Source organism: Dryobates pubescens, chromosome 22 (assembly GCF_014839835.1).
Source record: "Dryobates pubescens isolate bDryPub1 chromosome 22, bDryPub1.pri, whole genome shotgun sequence".
Classification (NCBI taxonomy): domain Eukaryota; kingdom Metazoa; phylum Chordata; class Aves; order Piciformes; family Picidae; genus Dryobates; species Dryobates pubescens.
This window is the reverse complement of record NC_071633.1, coordinates 10,867,940-10,893,218: the sequence shown is the minus strand read 5'-3', so window position 1 is coordinate 10,893,218 and position 25,279 is coordinate 10,867,940. Positions and strand designations below refer to the sequence as shown.

The following is a 25,279-nucleotide window of genomic DNA, read 5'->3' as shown; positions in this document are numbered from 1 at the left end:
ACCGTCTCAGACATCTCTTAATACTATGATAGTTCTGTGAATTTACACAAAGCCAAGCATGGTTTCCCCAATTGAATTCATAAAGCCACATCAATTTTGGTCTGATTAAAAACTCATTCAAAACCACAAGAAGCAAAACAATGTTAAGTTTACTATGACTGCCACATTCCTGTGAGTGCTAGTACAGAAGATGAATGAAGTCTACATGGCTCCTTGCACAAGGAATACAGCTCTGATTACTGTTAGGAATATGCACCCCTTTATACAGCTGCTTGTTGATAAATGCAGAATGGATACTTATGTTCCAGTCCAATCCCTGTCCTGAACACAGCTATTTCATCTACCAAAGAGCACACAAATATTACAAAAATAAACAAAGCATTTGGTTTGTGGTGCCACTGGATTTCAAAGCACATTTATTTTTAATCAGCTCTCAATATAACATAAACTAGCCTTAGCAGTTCAGTTCATCACCCTCCTGGTCATTAAAAAAGGAAACGGGTGGAGGAATGCTCAGGTTTAGTGTGGATATGCTCCACATGAGGAGGTCACATAGTAAACATAACTCCAAGGGCTCTAGTCCTACTCTTGTGTGCTTAGGAGCTGTATTTTGATCATCGTCCTAGTCCGAGTGAGAGCACTCAGTACACCATCACCTCTAGAGCAACTGTTTGCAAAGAAAACCCAAAGCAGCACTAACAAGAGTACTTTATGGTTTTGGAGCAGATGTAAATCTATAAACTCACTCTTACAGACACCTGGTTCACATGAGTACAAAAGTGCTACTTAGGGATTGGTCTAGCACTACTGGTATAAATTATGGAGATGTGATACACAAAACTACGACAGTTTCTTTAAAGCTGGAGATCAAACTACTTTGGCTTGTCTTTAATCATGCTTGACAGTTTATAAGAATTAGACTGTTTTGGTATTCCCCCTACACTGTCTGCATTGAATGAAGTGCTTTGGAAAGAGGTTGTTAAAAAGAAGTACAAAACAATGAAGTTTTGTGTTTGTCCACAGATCTGAAATTTTGCATTCTCTTCCCACTGACCTACCAAAATGCCCAAGTTACAATTTGCAGTGAGGTGGTTTATAGTTCCCATGAGAGAGAGCAGTCCATTATGATTTTGTTTTCCTGAACCCAAGATTTCTTCTCATTTGAGAAAGCTTCTTACCACTCCTGCACATTTTATTTTGATATTTAACAAACCAAAGCAAGGAAAAGAAGCATTACCACCTAACATCTGTCAATACATTGACAGGTCCTGAGTAGAGATGAACATTGTAATTAATGCACAATACTTTTTCATATGTAAATGAAATGCTGGTCTGTGCTCATTTAGAAGGCTGATGATCACATAAGGAAGTGTTCCAAAGGGGGGGTGGGGTTAGTAGCTATATAAACTCTCATTTTTATTAACACTGAATAGCAACAGCATTTTCTGGTGTGTTCTGACAGTGTTTTTTAAAGTGACATAGTGGAAGAATACAGCTGAAAATGGAAAGAGCAGATTCCTATTTCCACTGAGGCTAACAAGCCAGAGACAGCAGTTGGGTGTAAGGTCAAAGAGTGCCACACTGTAATTTGTGATCGTTGTTCCTTGCTGTATCAACTGATGATGAAGGAGTTTTGTTCTATCATCTTTGTTTGTCCTTCAAACAAGTATTAGAGTGACTCTGGTCCTCCTTTTTACCAGACTAAACAATACCAGCTTGTCAGTGTCTCTGCAGAAGACATGTGCTCTAGGGCCCCTGACTATCTTGGTAGCCCTCCAGCTTTCAGCAGATAGAGATTCATTGTCCAAAATAAAATGAAATAGTCTTTGTATCTGTTGTAATAATACAACACTGAAAGAGTTAAAAACAATGCAGATATTCATCACTTCTTTGGAAAATCTGTGCTCTGAAGGGCTGCCCAATTTTTGATAATTATAAAAGCCTTTTTGATGTTAAAAGAATGTATGCATAGGCCATACATTTCCTTCTAAGACCAAAAGAAACATGTTTTTCTTGTGAAGCTTAATCAAAACAGTGGTTTTGTTGCACATTCCTGATGGCTGTATAGCTAGAGGAAATTAATTTCTCTTTAACCAGCAACTGGGACTTAGGGGAGACCAGAAACAGTGCTACAAACAACTGCTTTGGGCAGTCCACACAGGAGCCTTGAAAAGCTCAGGCTGACTACACATGGCCTGAGAGTTTAATCTTGCTATTTGATAGTTCTATAAACACTATCTCCAGTTCAGTTCTTTATATTTTAACACTAACCAAGGCTTCAAGCCAAGGCCTTGATAAAAAAGAGTGATCTGGTTCTTGGAAAGCATGGCAAAAAGCTGACCAAACAGTCCTTTTCCACTACCACCCAATGAAGTCCAAAGGAATCAAGACCTCCTGCATTCAGACTGAGGCTTACGTTTGCACTAATGCATTGAATCCATTTACCCTCCACTTAATCTCTCTGTACTGACAGCACTGAACATTCTTGCACAGGGCAATACACAGTCAACGATACACAGTCTGACCACAACTGCTCAACATCCCACTGTGAGCTACATACTGCAAAATGTTCTTACCTACAATGTCTTCATAAGCATTTTCTTCTAAAGTGCTCTTGGATCCAAATTTATGCTGACTCTCAGTCCCATTTTCAGTTGGGGAGGGAGGGTACAGGGATTGAAGACTTGATGCATCTTCAAACTCAAAGGATTTTCTAAAGTTTAAAACAATACATATTTAGTAACTGGAATTCAAAATTACTCAAACATTTAGCTGAGCACTTATTTGCTAAGAAATCTGTATTAAATGACCAACTGAAAAAAAAAAACAAACCAAAACCCATCATGCTTTCAGGACTTTTAGAGGACCTCAAAGCCTGTGTTCACAGCAGTCTCACAGCAATCTGTGACAGTTTTATGAGGTTGGAAGCATTGTTATCTCCATTATGTGGACAGGGACTGCAGAGGACCATGAGAATGGTTCTGTGGAACAGTGCTCAGCTGTAGTCCCAAGCCTATCCTGGGACATTCCTGTACTATGTCTGTGCCAGAGAAGCTCTAACCACTAGGGAATACCCAGGTCACATCAATCTGAAACATAAAAGCTGCATGGGCAACCATGTCCTGTGAATACAAACTGGCTCTATGCTAGCAGGGAAATAGGAGAGACTTCCCCCATTTTACTATTTGTCTAATTTAGCCAAAGAAAATCACTGTTTTCAACCACAACATTAGAAGAATAAATATCCACAGTCCATTCTCATGACATGCCAGTGTGTGCAAACGACATGTATGTTCACTCTGAAACACACAGCTGCGAGCTGTAGACATAATGAATTCTGTCTGTTCTCAAAAAGAGGATGGTTTCAAGACTGAGACTTCAATAACTTACAAAAACACTGTCATTCTTAGATGACTTGCATGGTCTCAAGCTCCTGGTAAATGGTGGAATTCTTCTTACAGATGGTAGTAAAGACAAAGCTAAAATTTCATAAAAGTAAGCCCAGGGAAATTACTGAACTACAGCAGGGTAAAGCTGTTACAAACAAATGGAAACCTACCCTGTGCAACATCAAACTGATCTGCAAGGCTCGTGAGGTACACATTGTAACACTGTAAATTCTACAAATTATACTCCACTCATCACAACTGAAGTTGATAAATATTGGGTTTGTTTTGGGCTCCTACCGACTGGCCCCACCCAGGACTGTGGCTCCATTAGTGAACTATGCTGTCATCTAACACTCCACTGTGGTGGGAGACTGAACCTGCAGAACCCATTGGTGAACTATGCTGTCATCTAACACCCCACTGTGATGGGCTACTGAACCTGCAGAACAGCAGATGCAAGCTGAATTGTACCTCTTCTTGAAAGAAGTTTCAAAACTTCATCTCAGAAACTCATCATTACAAAATGCTGTGGTTCTCAGATGACTTACATGGTCTCAAACTCAGAGCACACATGTAATTAGAGACTGACTTGGATCAGTTAGCTGCAGGTCATACAGTGGTTCTGTGCAAGAGTTAGCTCTTGCTATTCACTCCTGTCCACACAATACAGATAATTTTACCTCTTGCCCTTTAATTTTGCAATAAAGGACATCTTTTATGCTAGAACACCTAAAAATTACTGTCTTCTGCACACTGGAAACGCTGTGCTGAACAAAATGATGTTAGGTTTATTTCACAAATTCTTGTTAAAAAACAGATTTACTTTCTCTGAGATTATGGCCATAACTCAAAGATAAGCACAGCTAATCAGACTTTGGCTTTCTACACTTCACCCCCACGCCTTTCTCAGAGAAACAACACACATCAGCAGAGCTGTTTGATCCATTTCAGGAGCAGGTGTCTCCTGGAAGTAAAGAGCAGAATCTGAAGGCTCCTCTTCTCCTTTTCCTGCCCCAGCATATTTCAGGTCAGGTTGTGCTGACTTAAACTTTTAATTAATTGAGCCAACATCGAGCACCAGATACTGAACTGATAGCATGTGGCTGAGATGCTGTTATTTGCAAAGTTAACCACTCAATATCAACAGCGCATGTGCATCATACACAGGCACAGATAGGTGAACTTGTTAAAAATGCCCCCCATCAAATGCTTATCAACAACTATGCCTATACTTTTCTAAGAGATTAGCAGAATGAGTTTTACCCTTTCCAAAAGTCAAGACCAATCATGTAACTGAAACACATCAAGCTCCACAGACTGCTGGGGGAAAATATCCATAAAGTCTGCTGATCATGAACTCAGGAAGGACATAAAGGTCTTTTTTTGCTAAAATCTCACCATTAATCCTCTACAGCTATTATAGTAATGTCAACATTTCTAATCACTGAATAAAAAAAAAATCACCAACATTCCATAAAACTGACCACACTGCTGCAGGAGCAAGCCTTGGAAACACGGGTATGTTTTGCAGTGAACAGGAAAACAGGACTACAACAGATCAGCTATGGTCCCACTACAAAAGGATAATGAAATTATGCTCCATTAAAAATCACAGGTGAGGGCATTTGTGACAGAATTAGCAGGAAAACATTTAGCAAACACGACCTAAAGCATTTTCTGGGGATCAAGGAATACAGGTTGGAGAACTCCAACGCCATAGACATGTAAAGCATTAAACCAGTGCATCTTATCAATGCAGCCCAGCAGAAAAATGCTTGTCTTGCACACAATCTCTTGCATTTCTCAGGTTAAAATCATTGCATTAGAGTGAAATTTTAAAACACTGTTACTAAGACAATACAGCAGCATTTAGTTATTTAAAGACCAAGCACAAGACATTTCTGTGAATTTTACCTATTCTGGGATTTTCTGTGAAAGCGTGACTCTTTCTTCTGTCTTCTGGTCACAGGTGGTGCAGGGGTGGATGGGAGGGGAGGAGGAGAAGTAGCAGGTGTAGGAGATGGAGGTAGGCCATTGCTTGGTTTACTTTTGTGGGTTTTGTCTGCCTCATATTCAAAGGTGCGTTTGGGTTTGGGGACAGGATTCACTGCGCTGTTATCTGGGCTTTCAAGGAGCAGTTTAGGGCCAGCTGAGTTTGCAGTAATCCCCTGTTTTGTCTTACTGCTTTTCTCAGCCTCAGGTGTCTCTGGTTCACTCCCCAAAATAACACTCCCTCCTTTGCTATCATTTAGGCTTTCACTCAGTCCCTCCACAGTACTCAGAGTCAGAGACTTTTTCCTTCCTTTGTCAACACTGTAACAGCTACTTGGTAACTGGGGGAGGCCTCTGCCAGGCTGCTCTTTCAGTGCCTGCTCAATCTTCTGTATTCTGTTGAGTACAGCAGAGGACTCTTTCCTCGTGTGGCCCTTGAGGAAAGCAGCAGCAGGAGGCTCACTCCTGCCCAGCCTCTTTTCAAACCGATGGCAGGAATCCCTGTCCAGCAGTTCCTCCTCCTCTGTTTCCGGGTAAGAGCACTCGGAAAACGTTCGGCTCATTCTTCTGAGGCCTTTGAAATCAAACGTCTTCTCACTGCAGGGAGAGGTCAGAACACTGGGGCAGCTCTCACTGCCTGACCTCTCCCCAGCATCCCTCTTGTCCACACAAGTGCTCGTCCTGGGGGGCAGCTCCCGGCGGCACTCCCATTCTGTGATCTTCTGCCGGATATCGAGAGCTTGGGAGCGGACGCTCGCCCGGCTGAGGGAGAGGTTCCTCAAGTTGGCTGCAGTGCCCAAGGACAAAGTGCTCCTGGCTAGTGGATGGCTCCCTATTGCATCCCCATCCTGAGCCTCCCTTGAACTCTCCTGCTGGTCCTCAGCCTTGAACACAGACAGCCTTTTATCCAAAGCACCCACACTGATGGCTTTGAGAGGGTGGCTGGGGGAGTCGGTGTCTGATGGGCTTGTGGAGGTGCTTTGCAGCGTGGACGTGCGGTTGCTCCAGTCCTTGAGACGCAGTCTGGAGTTGGAGACTCTGGTGAGCTGAGCAGAGCGGCAAGAGTCCTCACTGTCACTGAGAGGGTAGGCTGGGCTTCGGCGTGGGGACAAGAGAGGCAGTGGAGAGACTGACTGACACCTAGAAGCAGAAAGAAATAAAAAAATCAAATCAAATGCCTAGGGAAACCAGAGTAATTTGCCAAACTTTCCAATTCTGGCTGCAGGTAAAGCAGAGGATGACTGCATACTGCAAAACTATCCCAAAGCATCACTAAGACACCAAATACCATTCAGCCACAGAGCCAGAGCATAGATACAGACCCTGTAAAGAATCCCTGCAGAATGCTTTAGCATGCTCAAACTTTATTTTTATTGACCATAGCATGAATAAAACACAAAATTCCTGGGATAGTCAGTAATGGAACAGCAGAGGTGAAGGGTATGCTGGCAACTCTCTCTGCCTTTGGCTCATTACATAGAAAATACTATAGACAGAGGTCAGTGGATAATGATCGGTGGGTAATGACATGGTCCTTCCCCAGGAAACCCACTTCTGTTAGAATAGTCTCTCAAAGGCACAATAATCCCACAGACTTTACAACTAGTATTACTGGGCAGAGGCAGATAATTAAAGAACTTGCAATCTTCAATACAAAGACTGTAAAGAAAAATGCTTTTATTGAAGTTTTCTTCATACATGGTGATACTTGCAGCAGCTTACAAGGCACATCATTACATACACTTTCAAAATGTGATGTATAAACAGCATAAATAAAGATTATGGAATCAAGTTTATGTTTCTTAACAAGTTCACTTGAAAGGCACCTACCTTCCTTCTGGGCAAAAACATTTCTTTGGGAACATCAGCATTTTACAAAACACATTGGAATCAGTTGCCCCAGTTGCCTGTCTGATAAGGGTACTCAACCGGCATGCCGCCTTAGGACTGCAGCTCTCAAACCATGAGCAAATCAGCAGTGAATTACAGTCTCAAAGGCAAATCACCTGCCTAGCAGCCCACAATGTCTTATAAACAGGTCACAGACTCTAAAACTACCTTCCCAGTGCACAGTGTGGGGAAATAAACAGAACCTGAGAGGTGGTTTCTAGCTCTCCAGACAATGCATAGCTCTGCTGCTGTGAGTTTTAGCTCTCCTGAAGTGTCAGGAGTGACTCCACAAATCATCCTGTTCTGAGGAAAGGCAAGCTGGCAGAAGCTGTTCAGTGATCTTTCAGTTTAATAAATCCCATCTTTCCTGCTTAAATTGGTGCTTACAGAATAAAAAGATGCTTTGGCACTCTGATCCAGGGAATTTCCCAGTTCAACATGCTCATGCTTGGGAGCCCATTTACTGAAAAAACAAAAGAGCAAGAAGCACATTGACAGACAGGTACTGGGTCTTTCCAGGCTCCTGTTGATGAAATCCCGTAATTTCACATAAAGACTAATGTCTGGTGAGCTCACACATAGTCACACAGCACTGTTTTTATTCCTCAGGACTTTCTCTCCACTTCTGCTAGGAAAATACTGCTTTCTTAGTACTTTATGTGGGCTTTCTGCTTATCTCTGATTTTTCTCAGGGCATTCTGCCATTTCATAAGGACATCCTAACCTCTGTCAGAGTGATGATAACGTCAGAATATGATGATAACCATAAGCATGTTACTGAGGAGTTTTGGCCCACCCCACAAGACTAGAGACTTCTTGTTGCTCTAACCAGTATTTAAAGAGATTTGAAACAAAAACAGCAGAAATGTCTCCTTGCAACAACAGCAAAACTAATTTTTAATATAGGCACTATAGCTATCCTGATTTCAGGTAACTGAGAATGGAAGTTCAAAATTCTCCAGAAATTTGTAAGAAATGCTCAGATACCAACTTTCATATTATTTCATATGGCATTACAAATTAATAATGACAATAATGATCTTCAGGCCTTTATTTAAAGGAGGTCTCTGAAGCTAAAGACTGCACACAGGGACCAAATGCACCATGCACACATTGATGCAGCACTACTGAGAGCAGCTGTAATGGCTTGCTAGGGCATTCATTGTGCTTCTGCTCGATTTGACAACATAAGCAGAGGAGAAAAAATGTGTAAGAGACCAAGTGAAGCTCAAATTAGAACCAGTGTTTGTGTGCCACTACTTCTGTGACCTGGACAAAACAATCACTTCTGGTAGGGTTCAGTACTCACAGCTCCTTCTAACTAGTACAGTTTCACGCTACCCTAAGAGGGCTGCTGCCCAGCAACCACCCAGTAAACAAACACAAAAGCACTCTTCTGCCTCAGACACTTCACGCTTGTGAAAGCTCCTGGTGCCAATCAATACTTTTGCACAAACAACACCTGAACACACTACTGCAATACAGCAATCTTTCAGCTGTATCTCTAAAGATGCAAAGTAATATGAAGGCAGCCAAAAAAGCCTCAACGACTTTGATTGAGGCAATGCTAAAGGGCACTTCCCAAAAAATTCCCTCTTCCTCTCTATACAAGAACGAGGCATAATATCCTCTGTGCTTTCCTCCAAAGAGCTATGAGAAGTCCACTTTTAGCTGTCAAGCATCAGCAATTATGCAATTCGTTGCATTTTGAGATGAGTTATGAAACAAACCATTAGACAGAGAAGCAAATACTTGCTCGCCTTTCATTTCTTCATCCCTGGCTACATCCTCATCAGTGGGGACAGAAAGGCGGGAACAGCAATTGTGAAGCACTCAGTAAGGCATTACTGTAAGGAAGCAACAGGGAATGCTCAGGGGCAAAGGCAGGTAGTCAGACTGGTCTAAACTGGGTTACAAGGTGACTGGCATGAGAGCCAAATGTACAACCATCACCAAAATACATAGTCTGAAATAGCTTTTTTGCTTAGCTGAGGTGGCTAAAGTCAAACCCATGTATTGATGCTTTGTGTTTTGTCATTTTCTTTCGAAATAAAAGTGAGGATATGGGCTTGGACAACTGCCCTGTGCACTCCACCACAGAAGACAAATTGAATCCTTCATTGTCTTAGTTGTTCTAGGAGTTTTAAATCTATGTTATTGTTACTTCTTGGAACTAAGGAGTAGAGGAACATTAAGACCAGACAAAAGGGACCTCCAACACTACTAAATCTAAATTTAATTTTGTTTCATTTGTGCATTTTTCTTTCAAAATACGCACTCTGCCATACCTTACAGTATTGTAATTTTCTAAATAACTCAAGTAGGTAACTACACATGATAGTTAATTACTTTTAATCTACATAACAGCTTATGGTGAGTAGAGGAGGTGAACTTTTCACCGTGGGCACACGGTAGTAGGGTGGTTTTTGAGCTGATTCAGCTTGGTAATGAAACAAACAGTACAGCTTGTCACATCTTGCCTCTCTCTTGGAAAGCTAAATGATGTAAGTGGCAACAGACCAATCCCTTTTCCACCAGACCCTTTGTGATTTTTGAGGTCTCACCAGGAGTATGGCTCAAAATCCCCAAAAGTGTGCATTCCAGATAACCTCCTCCCTTTACCGTTAACTTTGGGATTGTGACAAAAACAAGACAAAACTGAAAAGTGAATTTGCATTATAAGACTGCTCATTGTCATGAACACATGCTAGTAATGGAAAAGTCCCAGCATTTAGAGAGAGTGAAGCAATAAAATCAAAGTAGATGAATATCACAAAATGTTTAAAGATAGAACAAAAATAGAAACACCAATTACTTCTAAATGTTTTCCCCTGAGGAATTTTGATACTTTCCATTTACATAAAAATTGAGACCATAACAGAACTACTGACAAAATTATGACTGTGAAAGAAAAGGATGATCAAGCACTGTGTGCCCTTTGTAAAATCTAAAGTTTCAGTGCTCCCAAGATGTACCAAGTTAATGATAACAATTGTGGGGTGCTGGAGGGTGCTGTGGTGAAAACCTGCATACCAAACCCCTCCAGAGCTCTGGGTCCTTGCAGTCTGTTCATGACACACCAATACACAGCCGACTCCTGCTGAACTGTTTTTATGGCTTACAAGCAAAGTGTGTGATTTACACCAGTGAAATTCAGGGGTTATTCTGCCAAAGGAAATTACGTGAAGTGGCAACTATGCTCTGCAACTCGGGGAGAAAAAGGGGAAAAAATAGAGGGTAGATAAATCAAAGCTGATGACTGAGATTCTAAATACTTGAATTAGGCTGGATCTGTAAAGCAAAGACAGCAAGAAGATCTGACACTGACAAATGACCACAAAATAAAATGTGATCCATCAACATTCACTAGGTAAATGCCTCTGCCAAAAAATTTCTGAGGGTGAAGATAAGAAATTGTGACATTATCTACACTGAGAGGGCTGCATTCCCTGCCACTCCAGATTTATGGCAGCCTTCTGCTCTGTTAGAAGGCAAGTGCAGGGTAGTCTTTACTTCATGCCATGTGTAAGCCTTTTATCACTCCATCTTTTCAGGTACAAATGACTACCCAAAGCACAGAAGATTGACTAGCCTGTGCTGTGCCTTCCATCACAGTGATCAGAAGCTGGCCACTCACAGGAGAAGAAAAAACAAACAAATGTGCCCTGGTTTCATAGGACCAGCTCTCATTTTCTCCGCAGAAGAAATAACAGGGTCCAAAGTTGAAAAATGGAACCCTCTCTCACAGTTCCTCTTTTCCTATTACATGTTCTGAATAATAATTTATGCAACAGATATTTCACCATTATATCACCAATGTTACCTATTTTTAATGTGTTCTTCAGCATGTTTTGGTGTCACCTGCTTTTCTTAAGATCTTGGGAGTTTTGTTGGAGAGTGGCAGCACAGCAAATGATAGCATTGTCTTAAATCAGGCAGGATACACAAGCCCTTATTTGTCTGTTTTTGAACTGCCAGATCTTGAAACCTCTTCTTTAGCAGCATGTCTAAACATGACTGTTCAAATTCCCAGCACACATGAAAGCTCTCAGCTTTGCTTTTTGAAAGCACAGGTGATTTTTCAACATGCTTATTTATCTGCCCTGGAATCTCAAAGCAGTAAACTCTGGAACTAATTCTGCCAGAACTTTGCAAGTTTTCTACACTTAGAGGAACACAACTTGGGAAAGGTCAAAAGTGTCTTTTATAAATTGTGATGCTTAGTTTTTTTTTAATATCTCAGGCTATTCTGGGTTTGGTGACCTTCAGTTCTGGAATTCTGGTTTAGAAAAGCTGTTGTAAAATAGGTCCTTCCCTTTTCTGCTCTGACAAGTCAGAAAACGTTGAGGTCCCTGTGTATACTTTACTGAAATAACCTATACCCAAAGGGAAAAGAACTGATCTAGAAGCCAGAAAGTCATGTGTTGTGTCTAAACACTAATCCAGAATACAGCCAAGCCTGCTTTCTCAGCTTTACATATAAATCAACTTCTAGGTCACATAAAACCTCACCAAATAGACCTGAGAATTCATATCTAATAGGAACAGAAAAATAATGGGAATTCAGGACTCCATCCTATCTTTAACAGCAATTTTCAATCTCACCCATGGAGAGACAGCTGCTTCCAGAGTAAATGCAAAATCATTTCTTTTTCTCTTCTACCAATATCCACTTTTTTCTTCCACACCCACTAGCTCAGCTCTTGTCCCCAACATGCTGAGAATGTCCAGGGAGGTCTCTCCATAGACATCTGCTCTTTCCAGTTCTCTGGTTTTGTAAAGTATTTTATTTAACACAGTGAGAATGTTTCCTAGAAGAGCAGGTTATAAAACTGAAAGCCATTATCCATCTGTCTGCTATGAAACAGACATTTTTAATTTCTGTCATCATTTCAACTACTAGTATCACCATCCAGCAAGACTGAGGCCTGAGACATCTGGAGAAAATACAGTCTGTCACAGCAGGATACCACCAAAGAGATTGAAAAGATCTGAATACGTCTGCGCTGCTTCTGGAGTTATTGCATTACATAGGAAATAAAAATCCAATAAACATTAAAGTAAAAATAATATAAAACCAAATAAAATAAAATCCCAGCAGAATAGAAGCTCCTGCATTATGCCTGTGCATCCAGAACAAACTCAACATCAGCTCTGTCTGAATGCAGCTTCTCTAAACCAACTGTGACTGCCATGAACTTGAAGCTCAAGTATTTTGAAGACAGTTAACAAGTAACATGGACTGTCTGAGGCAGTGGAAAAAGAGTAATTCTGATTCCACGCTTTGTCTAAAGAGTGCTCTGAGGGGTCTGATCTCTGACCAGTAGCTGGATGGCATCCTGTCATTAAGTCTAACTGCCCTGGCTCAATTCAGCTTTCTGCAAACTTCCCCAAGGTAAGCAAAAAGCTGAAGCAATGGCATACAATCAAGTTACACAATGCTAAGAAAGCTTCTTTGTCCTCTGAAGGGCACTTTTTCACCTGTTTCATTAGTAGTCTGACAGCTTCTTGTTTGTTACTGTATTACTCTTAGAACGGTAAGGTAAGAAAAATGTATTCTGGCTCTTAATCTTTAGCTTCATTCCATAAGTTTCACTGTCTCTACTTTGTCCCTTAGAAAAATGGATTTCCACCTGCCTAGATCTCCAAAGATCTCTCTGCTTAAAACCTGGACTTTTTTTCCCCCAACATAACAAAGGGTAGTATCTTCCTCCAAGAACCTCCCAGTCTCTGGTTATGCAATTGCACCCAACAGCCCTCTGTGTCTCACTCATTTGTTGATTTTCATTGCTACCCTTGAAGATATCTTTAGCGAGCAGAAGGCTGGTGGCAAGTTCCTGCGTATGAGTAGAAAGCCCACCTACTGCAAAACTGGTTCGAGAAAAGGACATGGAGCTCAGTGCTGAGGCACTTCATTCTTTTCACTTCTGCTTTACTTCATGTCCTCCTTTCATACCTCTGACAAGCACACAACTATAGGTTACTGCATCTGCTTCAGCATACCAATCCCAGACTTACTCAGAAGCTCTTCCCTCCTGGAAAGGTGCAGAATGGAGACGGAGAAGTTCTGCTCAGCCCTGCACGCCCTTTTGCAGCCTCCACACCTCCTGAATGCTGCCTCTGCTTCACTTTCAAACAACAAATGACACAGTCTGAGTGTGTTTGTCCAACCTCTGTCCCTTTGTATGCGTAAAGGGAGGAAACTGGCATTAATGTTTAACAAAACTAACAGTAGCAAAGCCTTTCTCTGCAATCTGACAGGCTGGCTTTGAAAGGACAGGTGTGTGAGAAATCTGGCAAGCCAGAAGTTTCCTCCAGGTTGATCGTGGCTAGGGGAAAATCTGGTTTTACTTGGGCTTTTATTTTAACGTTGCAGAGAGCAACAGTTTACAATTAATCTCCAAACCTCTAAACTGAGGCAATCCAGCTGGCTGTTGCTAAAGAAATCAGAACTGTATCAGGTACCAAACCACATGCATGCAGACGCAGTGAACAGGCCTGCCAGACTCAGCACCTATCTTGAAGCCCACATGGGTGACAATGCTGTTTGACAGGAAAGGGAGAGGTTAAAAATCCACATTCAAATGCTTTCAAGTCTCTGCCAACAGTTTCAAACAGACACAGGCTAGCTGCCATCTACCTTGTTCACCTCTGTTGATATAGAGTGGTTTTCTAAATCAGCAGCAAGTGAAGAGGTTAGAGGTTTCACATGAGAGCAGTGTGATTATTGGGCATCTGTTCACTTGTCTGTACTGATAAGTCCCCTTTTGGCCTCAGCAGCTGCACAGACAGCTGCAGGGTTCCCTGGACAAGTGTGCTGCTGCTGTGCAAAAAAAAATTAGAAAAAGTAAATATGGGTCAGCTGGTGCAGGTTCTGGCAATCTACACTGTCAGAACAGGAGTAACCAACACTACTCATACCTGAATACCATCAATACTTTGCCATACCAATCCACAGATACTTCCTGTACCAGCAGTCCACCTGCCTGCCAGCATGAGCTGAAAAAAGGTAGGCTGAGGTTTTGAAATACAAAGCATTTCTATGACACTGCCACTGCAACGAGCTCCATTGTCACAGTTACCTGGAAAAAGATTACTTCTGAGAAATCCAGATGCAAAACAGCTACATTCCAGGAATCCAAAATGCAAAATACCATTTTCATCTATTAGCTGCTGCTAATTGTTTGCCATAAAGGTGTACTTGCTGTACAGCCACAACACTGTGGACAGCCTACACTGGAGAAGCTGCCTTGCTTTGCAATCTTAACATTTTCTTTCTGCATGCTGACAGCGACATTAGAATAGAATACATAGAATAGAATACATAGAATAAACCAGGTTGGAATTAGACTAAACCAGACTGGATGCTCCTCTGCAGAGAGCTCTCACTGACATCTCTCCTGATCAGTCTCCTGGGCACCATGGGCATGTTTGCATGTATACATTGTAAGGGCACCTACATATTTCTGTTAGCTCCTATTTTCCTGCTTGCAGGAGAATTCTTACTATTTCATTTGTTTTTAAAGGCCATTTTTTGTTAACATTCTACATGTGTGAAAAAGGGTGACACTCAATGTGGAAACTGGATCAAGCGCTTAGCTAATTCCCAGCTTCTGTACACTATTACCTGGGGAATAGTTGTTATGCTATTTAGAGGATAAAGTCTGTGACTGTGAGGATGCTATGTCAATGCTTTGGCTTTGTGGACAATTCTTTTTTTTTCTGATCAGGGGAAAAAAAAGATAAATCATTCATTCACTTATCTTTATTTCATTATGTTCAGATCTTCCTTGCAATCTTACTCCTTCTATTATGCATGCTTTCATTTTCTGTTCTGCTTAAGCAGAAAATATTTATTTTAGTATAACTAAACAGTGCAGGAAACTAGTAAGAGAACACAGACTCTTTTATTTCTAAACCCCTGACTCAAATCCGGACTGATTAAGGCACAGAACAGAAATTGTTCTCTGGTACTGATAGCTTTTCAGCAGCTCAAGTGCAAAGCAATGAGGGTCTTGGACCAGCTCCTAATGGACATGAAGCATCATTAGTAATGCTCATGACTTCTGTCTTTGTTGGTCTTTTCAATGAGAGTGCCAGCATCTTCCTGTCCAGAAGGCAATAGATTTTCATTCTTAAGAATGACTTGCTCCAGAAAAAGAAATGTTTGTATTGTGATGTAAAAATTGTTTTGCACATAACTACTATGCTATATCCCCTGTGGGCTTGCCTTACTTCTTATCACCATCCAAAAGAATTAATTCACATAAGACTCCTGCTCTGATTTTCTGATGCTGCGTTGATGAGGAGTCCTGTACGTGTTTTAACAAGTATCTTGCTCTTTGTTTTTATTCACTACATTTCAGTGCAGTAAAAGCACTAGCAAGACATCAAAAACGTTTCCAAAACCATGCTGGTTTAATTATGTTCTGCAAAACATGTAACAGTTTGGTTCAGGCATTAGTACTACTGAGTATGCTCATGTAAATGTAGTTATGAAACAAAGTTTGCGGCATTAGTCTAAGTAATCTTTGTACTGGAACAGAACACAGTTGACATTAAAAATGCGACTTTTAGTCTAACCTGTGATCTACAACTCTCTGCATTTAAAAAGACTTGTTACTTTACATTTTTTAGTTAGTTTCCAGTGGTTTGGGCAAATACAAATCTTAATGGAAAAGGATTATTTCAATGATGGTATCTGATTTGCTGCACATAGAAGTATAAAGCATTCAAACTGCCATGAGAATTATAATGGGAAGTGATTTGTCCGGCTGCATTTCTGCAGCCTCCAAGTAATCATAAAGCAAACTTGATCCAAAGCTGTGCAAAGCAAAATACAATCAAAATTTTCATTGTGTTGTGGGGTTTTTTTCTCTTTAAGAAAAAGTTATTTGCATGACTGACAAACACGTAGTAAGTGATGATTTTTCATAAACAGACATCTAAACTCAAAGTGAAACAAATCAGTCAACGGTAGAAATGGAATAGCAAAATTCCTTGCCCCCCACCATCAACTGTTTGAGGAAGACCAAAAACTGTAACCAAAAGTCCACTTCTTCAGTTCTCTCCTGGTCTAACTAGAAGCTGTTACCTCCTCCTACAAGACACTCTTCTCTTATGTCACTAGACCACTGTGCTTACAAGATTTCTGCAAGCCTGCTAAAGAGATTCCAAGAGATTCCAGTATTCCTTCTCATCCACCGCCCTGAGATCATTGCCAAGCAGAGCAAGGGAAGAGAACATCATGCCTCAGATCATCAGAAATCAGCATCCCACTGACACCATGTTCCCGGATAAAGGGCAGCAACAAAGTCAAAGCCTGTAGTCAAGCTCTTCCCAGTTTCAGAGTCATTTGAATCAGTGCTTGGAAATCCAAATGTTCACACTGCTGAAGTTTCTGTTCCAGATGACAGTGGGTGCCCTCCTACCTCTCATAACCCAGTTCAGAATTTTGCCACCAGAGCTGTGTGTCCCAAACACACTCCAACCTCACAGTGTAAATAACAGCTTTTATCCTTTTGTGAACCAAATGTAATCCTGCACTCCTGGGAACAGAACTACTGAAAATTTGTCAGCTGCACAGCTCAAGCTGTTTCTGCTTTTAAAGGAGCACAATGTTGATCACAGATTTCACATCACTTATTCAATTTTCAAAGTTGTTTGGCTGAAGTGTATTTGTATTGCTTTCTAAGCCTCAATATTATAATAAACAAAATACTAAAAAAAAAAAATCCAGTGTCACATAATGGCTCAAATAGCTTCACATACTGCTTATTCCTAGCAGAATTTTATTGAACTACTACTCTTTCTATTCAAGCTCACTGTCAAAATACGAAAATCAAATTCTTTTTTAAAGTAGCAAACATCTTCTATGGGGTTTGTTTCACAAATTCATAAAGAACATAAGAGATTCTCACTGGTATTTCTGAGCAGTAGGCAAATTCTTTTGGCAGGAAAACACATCTCAGCAGTTCAGTGAGGGCACTGGTTGCCTCAAGCCAGGTTTGGCTGCCAGAAGCTTTCCCACAGCAGAGGCGAGCAGTCTGGCCTGGCCTCATCTGTCACAGGGGAAAGGCAGCTGGGAGAGGCAGGGACAAGTCCAGAGTACATGAGCTGAACTCACACCACTGTCCTTTTGGTGCTCTAACAAAGTCCCTGAGGACTGCTCTGACTGGGAAAACAGGGAACTGTTCTAGCCTAGACTACCCCACAATGGATGGAGCAAGACTTTATTTTAAAACGTGTAAAAAGAAGGCTTAGCTTCCTGCTTCGGTCATATGTAGCTCACTCTCCTTTACAAGCTGGTCTCACTCCTTCCCTGCCAGAGTCCGGTGGAAACAAGAACTCTTACATCCATACATGCATGAAATGGCAACCACTGAGCTGCCAAACCATGCACAAATCTCCCTAAGCTGTGGAAAACCATCACCCACTTCTAGACCCACTGTCCTTGTAAAGCGCTTGCAGTGAGCTTGATTTCTGTTCACTGTAAATGGTATACAAACATGCTTAAGCTTTCAAAAGCTCACCAACTCTTGATTTGTGAAGCCCATATGCACTCATTTTTGATTTGTTCTGGTCTGTAGGAAATTAGAGGACAATCACCTTTGCTTGCTTTTCAAGAAACTGAGAACAACTGTAATGACATTGTTCTGAGACATCTTATAAACACGCATATTGCTTAATTAATCAAACTATCTTCCTTGTCTGGGCTACATCAAATAGTCCATTTACAAAAATAAATATTAATGTGGGTTTGCTTTTGTTTTTTTAACAGATTACTAGAAATTTAGTCAAAAGCTATTAAAGCAAGAAAGTACTTCAAACCAATGCCTAAGGAATTGTGCTTGCAGGGATACAGTCTGTGCTTACAGCAGAAGCATACTCCTCATATTTTAACTATTCTTACATCTATAATTTATTTCTGAATCCTATCCTATAGTAAAAATGTGCCTTATGATATTTGTTCTGTTTCTCATCACAACACTGCCTGTAACAGGGCAACACAGCCTAGCAGGAGCACAGTTCTGCTATTTCCAGCTTGGCAAAAGCTCACAAGGTGAGACTTGTGCATCAGGCAATGCCTGCACCACAAAAAATATTGGAGGTAAAGGGAAATTGTGTCACTTGCTGTTTGACAAGATAATAGTTCATTTCAAGCTTCAAGAGGTCTCTGTAAAAGTCCTGCCACAAATCAGCTGCCCAAATAGGCTTTCCTTTTCTTTGCCAAGCATTCTTCCACCCCCGTGCCGCCTAAAACAACAGGAAGGATTTCATGCCATCAGCTATGCACCAGGTGTCCCCCTGCAATGCATAAGATGTCCACATGGTCACCCCAATAAAAACCTTGAGCCCCAACTACCAAAACCAACAATGCCCAGATTTCCATTTTCACTTCTCCATCTTCTCCAATCCAATCTGCAGAGTACCCACAGCAACCATCCTCTGCTACCAAGAATGTCCCAGTTTGAAGGCAGATCCTCCCTTGCCTCCCACTGGGGCAGAAAAATGAGACTCAGACAAATGGATTGCAGAAGTGATGGAAAGTTTAAATGGAAAAGCAGTGAATGTTTTACAGAGCGCTACAAGCACGGTGACAAAAGAGATCCCAAAGCATACAGAGTCCCTTATAGCATACCCAGAAAGCCTCCCAAGATTTCCCTTCTCCCTACCTGAGGATACACCCAAAACCCCCAGGGCTCTTTCTACCCCCCCCCTCCACTGTTAGGCTAATCTCAGCTGGCCAGATCTGAGATTGCCCTTCCCCCTTCTCCTCCTGGCATTAGGCCCAAGAGGCCTTGAGATAACTCCCCTTCCATTACCAGATAGGGAGCATCTCCCATGGGAGCAGCGAGGGAACAAAGAGGAAGTGTGAGACCTTGCTAATAGATTTATAGGGAGCAGGATATTATGGGAATGAAATACACAGCTTCCTGTGTCCATCCACTGGGCTGGACACCCAGGGCACCAGAGGTGCACCCCATGTGGCAGCAGCAGGAGGCACCCAGGCCAAACTGCCATGCTTGCTCACAAATGCATAGCAAGAAGTCTGTATCTCCAAATCCTGATATTATTTACACACCTCACACAGTATCTTCAGATTAAAAAAAAAAAAAAAGAAAATCTAAATCAATAAGCTCCTCTGAAAACAAAACCCCTCCTGAACTCCAGTAGTGTACTGCAGCAGGTGAAAAGGTTCAAGTGTATAAAATGCCTTGAAATCCTGAGTTAGGAGATGGCAAATTAGCCAGAGGAATGATTTACAGAAGTTATGTAGCCACACTGACTCTTGGATTCAGTTCTGGACTGGTGCTGATCGCATCTAGCATCTCAAACCAAGCTGCAATTTTAAGGTATAATGATGCACTAATATATAACTACTTTGAACAAACACAGGATTAGGACAAATACTTTCTAAATTAATTCACTAATTCAAATAAAGTTTCTGCAAAAAAGTACAACGACTCCAGATAAATACTAAATCACTTGCTAAGGGAAAGTAAGCCACATTGTAAGGAGAGAGCTACAAACACCATTATGCCTTTTTTTTTCCCACTTCTGTTCTCCTAAGATTTCCTCAGAACTACATTGATCCTCTTAAGCATGGTGCAATCAGGCCAAGTAGTCACTTGATGCAAGAGTCATGCACTAACTGCAAGCATTCTAGGGGTTTCTTTGTTGAACACTCAGTAAGATTTCACAGATCTGCTTCCTGCCAGCATTGCTAAGAGATGGTTTTCAGTTACCCATGAGGTGCTTTCCTAACCTCCTATTCCTTAGTGTTCACCTCAGTGACTCACAAGGATTAAAGTTCTGCTCTTGAAGTTCACCAAAAGGCAGAAAGTCTCATTTCATAAGTATATGACAAGCCTTTTGTAAACTCTCTAACACTTGCTTCCTATAAATGAGTCCTCTTCCAGATTACATCAGTATGTCCTCACTGGCTAGGACCAAAACCTACTCCTAGTCCACACTCTGGATGATGCAATGCTATTAATCATCTTGTAACAGTCTATTGACTCCAATTTTGCTTCCGTGGCTAAAAGCCTTGAACAGATTTTTCTTCCATGAATTTGTCTGATTGCAACATCCTATAGCAGTAAGTTCCCCAGTTAAAAGAAATGCTGCAGAGAAGTATCTTCTTTGCAACTGATTTTCAATTTGCCATTTTCTAGTTTCATTTGATTTGTATTAGTTCTGAATTGTAAAAAGATATTTTCCTTATTTACTTTTGTCATAGGCAGCCACAAGCAGCAATAGCCTGACAGAAATGTACCAGAAACAAACCTTTTCCCATACCTCTGTTCCTCCAGTCCCCACAAAGCTCTCTGTGTGTCAGAACAGAGGTCACTTACCTTTGAACAGATTTTGTTCCAAACACAGACAAACCTTTCACAGAATCTACAAAGCCTGCAGTTCACCACTTACCTATCCAGAGTGTCCTGAGGCACTTTACTCCCTCCAGCTCTGCTGTTGACACTGGCATTCTTGTTGGCAGTCATGGTCATTTCTGCTTTCTAGAAATGTGGATATCTGCAAGAAGAAAAATCAATTAAGCTTCCACAAGCCCAAATAACTGCAAGACTATATGCTGTGCAGAACTCTGCTTTTCCTTCAATAAAATGTAATCAGTCTAGTTATGATCCCCAAAAACCTAAACCCTATCTCTCTCTGCTGCTCTTTCACATCCACAGCCACATTTATCAGAGCTGAGTGCTATAAAGCGAAATATCATATGGGAATTAGATGTATGTGTCATGTTCTGGCATGTCTGATGAAGCGGGATGGATGATAGCAGGTTCACAAAATGTCACAGGTTCGGTAGTGTTCTTCCATCCATCAGGATATGGTGAGAACACAGTAACTGCACTGTGTGGTACTTGCAGATACTGTGGCTATGACTGGCATTTTGGCCACACTAACAGCTGTTCCAAGGAATGAAGAAACTTTTCTCGATTTTGAAGTGCAGCACTACTGTAGTAATATTTTCTATTGTAGTAGAATTATTGTAGTAGTATTTCCTAATTCAATAGCAAATACACCGAATATCATTTTTAAATCTGCTTGTGATATGAAAATATCCACAAATGGTGTTCTCTATTGGTCCAAATATTATGTAAAACTGTCTTAGGACCCTTAAGACCTTGGGTAACATAAAGAGCCATTAACAAATCCCAGTTACTTCCTAGTAATTTGATAACAACCCAGAGGTTGCAAAATTTAATTTCAGCCATGGCAAAAATCCTGGATATACATCCAGTTAAGCACCTGAAAGATGCCTTAGTTCTGTAACACTGCTGCACAGTGGCAATGAAAAAGCCCAGCAGCACAATTTATTTTGTCTTCATTCCATTATCTTTGTATGAATGCCATGCTGTGACTGAAGGGAGAATACAATGATAAGGATACTGGCCAGGACATAATCTAAAGGATGCAAAACCTTAACCTCTCACATGGTGGCCCTTTGTTGACTATATCCCATGTTTCTCTGGTTTAGAGTGCAGCTCTTCATGGCAATTTCCTCTGTCATTGTAATCACTGGAGAAATATTTTGCAATATGAGGGAGAAAAGTATTTTCATGTCATGATAAGATTTCTAAAATGCCAGCAGAGTCTCTTGTGCAAGGAATGGACCAGTACTTATTCCACTTATTTTATAGGACTTACTCATCAAGGATTCTGTGGCTCTGCTGGCCTGTGCTCTGGGTGGTTTCAGAGATACTCCTGAGTTTATAGGCTAAATTATCTACTATGGTTTGCAGCTCTGCCACCCAGGATCTACTTATTTTTATGACCATCAATGGCATAGCGTATGAAAAAAAAAAAAAAAAAAAAAAAAAGAAAAAAAAAGAGTATTGCAAAACACCTTGTTTACTCAAACCTGCAGTAAATCCAGACTGCCTGAGAAGAGTAATGTGATGCTGAAAAATAATCTGGGTACTGACAACACACAAAATCTTTGTGCTACCCATCATGGTGAAGAGGACACTCTCTAAAAAACACTTTATTCCAAACAGTTATGCCACAAATAAGGTCAGAACATCTCCTGCAGATTGCAGCACCAGAGGCACAGTCATACTAACCACACATCCTAGGTCTACTTGTCCTCCTTCAATTTTCTTGCATGCATCAATTTTCCCAGATCAGTGAGATTTTTTTTTTTTCCTCAGTTTGTAACTTTTTTTTTCCACACTGAAGCTCCTGAAATTCCTCCAGTGTCTTGTTGTTATTGTTAATGTAACATTATCAAGATAACAGGACTGTAAAAGAACTGCCTGTTCCGACCAAAAGGGCTCACTTGGGACAAGAAAGGAAACCCGCTGATGCTGGCCAAGCTTTCTAGGACTGCACATTCCACAGGGAGCCAGCAGCTTTTTTAATGTTTTCCATTCATCAGTTCGATCCTTCTACTGTGCTAAACCTGTCTAAATCACTTATTAGCAATTAAGGACAGAAAAAGAAGAGAGATAAGCATGGCTATAGGTGAATAACTGTTATCATGTGTTGCTTTTATATTCAAAACCAAAACAAGATGAGGAGACACTGCAAAAGATGGGATACTGACTTGCAACATTAAATATATATATAGGAAACAAGAACATAAAAGCACACTAACACTGATTTGTTTTCAGCAAGAGGAGCTGACAATTTCTCAAGGCATATCAAATTTAGTTGCATCAATGTTTCTTCTCATGCAGTTGAGACTCTTGTGTATATGGTGATATCAACTGACTTTTACAGGCAATTTTTCTCTATTGCCTATTTTGCATGAATATTTTAGTGTAGGTAATACTGGTCTCATTCCAGCATATGAAGGGAAAATCCACGTAACTTAAACATGGCAGAAAATCAGTCAATCAACAACTTATAGAAGTACATCAAAGCAAGGGCTTAATGGGAAAAACAAAAACAAACAAAAAAGCCCAGAACAAAACTGGAGACAAAAAATAAACTACATTTTATGGTTGCATATCAAGTTTTTTCACTGCCTTCTAATGGGTCTGACAGCCCTGCAAGTTTATATGAATCACTGTGCCACATCTCTTGGGCTTGTGTGAGAGTATTATCCATCACAGTATTTGCAAATTATTCTTCACAGAGCAATGAAAACTAAATCTCTCAAGTATTGTGACATACTGTCAAGAACAAATCCAAAACTAGTCACATCACACAGATTTCACATTTCCTGGTTAACCAGCTAAATGCACTTTGCCTAAAAAAGTCAGAAAAGTGACTCCTGGTTTCCTTCTGCTGCACTTGAATGTCAGTCACAATCTGTCAAGTCCTCTCAGCATGCCCTATAGTAAATATAATGAACACTGATTTGCTGAAGGCCTTCAGTAATCACTTTTTGCAGTATAGGCTTAATACAAAATAATCAGTGGCATATGTACTTTGGCCTTTGCAACACCAACATCTCCCTGATGATCAGCCATCACTCCCAAAACAGCCTACTTACAAATTGTGCCTGCTATATGTCACAGTTCCTTGGTATTAGTCTTCCTCTGTCCTTTCCCTTCATCCTCTGGAAACACCTGTGCAAGTCTCAGGAGCTCACCCACTCCTGTTGCTTATTTCCCAGTGAAGTCACAGTCCTCTAACTGCAGCATCACCATTATTTTCAGAACAATGAATTGCTTCCTCTGACACAAAAACCCCAGATTACAATTTTGCTAAGGAATGAGAGTATATTAGCTTTAAGGAGCAAAGATTCTTTTTCATGAATATTTTTTGCATCACAAAGAGTATGAGAACAGAGAAGCAGTATTCCTGTATTCAGTATTCCTACAGGGTGTGACCAGTCCCTAAAGCCATGATAATACAATCCAAAGAGCAGGCCACTGCTTAGTGCACACTGCCTGGGAGTACAGGCTGCAGGTGAAAAACAAAGTGAAGAAAGCAAGCAGAAAGTCTTAGTGAAAGGAAATTCCCTGTTGAGCTGACACTGATGACTGAACCTTTTCCACCCCAAAACTGACTGACAAATTCTGCCAGACAGCTGAGAAACATCCTGACTTTGAAACTATGGCAGGTCTTTATTCCTTAGAGCACCATGTGAGGCAAAACATGGGTCACAGCTACAACACAGAGCTAGCTGCTGTTCCTAGAGTTGTTAGCACCTCCCTCCCTTACCACTAGACACAGGTGGCTCCCACTCAGAGCACCACCAGAGTGCAAACTCAAAATGAATAGCAGTTATATGGCTTGTACAAGGTTATAACAACAACTGATAGGAGGAATGGGAATCTTGATGCAGCTGCATAGAGAGGGATTCGGTCCTTTTTTTGCCATATATATGAGTCACTGGGTAAATGGCTTCAGCTGAGCTGAGCTATTTCCTGACTGCTTCTGTCTCTGGACATCTTTTCTACAAGCAAGCTATGCTACCCAGGAATGTCTGAAGCACACTCAGCCAAACAGAGGGTGGCTTAGCAAGATCTCTATTGCACTTTAAACCTGAATTAGCTTTGCAGTGTAGACAAATTACTAATTTTCATTTCTCAATTTTTACCCTACGTAAAGCAGAAACAAGCCAGAACTTCTCTGTGTACAGAGACTTTACAGCATCATGTATAGTCCACACAAACTCATGCAGATGTTCTTAGTACAGGTTTAAGGTCTGTAACACTTCCCAAATTACCTTGTATAAGGGCATGCTCAGTAGTGAGAATGCAACCAGTGAATTACTTCGGAGCAGGCAATGAGCTATAAATTAGTAACTTGGCTTCCCATTGGCAGCACAAGCAGACCCTTGAGCTTATTTACCCTCATTTCCCTGAGAGACTGCAGTGAAATTGACACACTCAGAGCTTAAAAGCCCTAGAAATTGCCTTTCCTCTTGAACTGAAATAGAAATGGTGCCACTGAGAAAAGCATGGAGATGGAAGGATTTAAATGCCCAGCTTGGCCACTGCAGCTGGATGCACTATTTTCATCTGCTTTCAGGCAGCCACGAAATTTCTTTTAGTATGTTTGCCTCAGGCTCCTTCTGCAGAGGCCTTCCT

The 25,279-nt window shown here is 41.0% G+C and overlaps 1 protein-coding gene across 1 annotated transcript in view; it reads right to left on the bottom strand.

Moving 5' to 3' along the window:
• Positions 1–25,279, bottom strand: part of DENND2B (DENN domain containing 2B) — a 124,733-nt gene that overhangs the window by 49,666 nt on the left and 49,788 nt on the right. Inside the window, exons 4-6 of the mRNA XM_054171666.1 lie at positions 20,703–20,807; positions 5,304–6,521; positions 2,577–2,713 (exon numbers count right to left, since the gene is read on the bottom strand). Of these exons, the coding sequence (XP_054027641.1) occupies positions 2,577–2,713; positions 5,304–6,521; positions 20,703–20,782 (1,435 nt within the window). The 5' untranslated portion in view covers positions 20,783–20,807. The remainder of the gene's footprint in view (positions 1–2,576; positions 2,714–5,303; positions 6,522–20,702; positions 20,808–25,279) is intronic.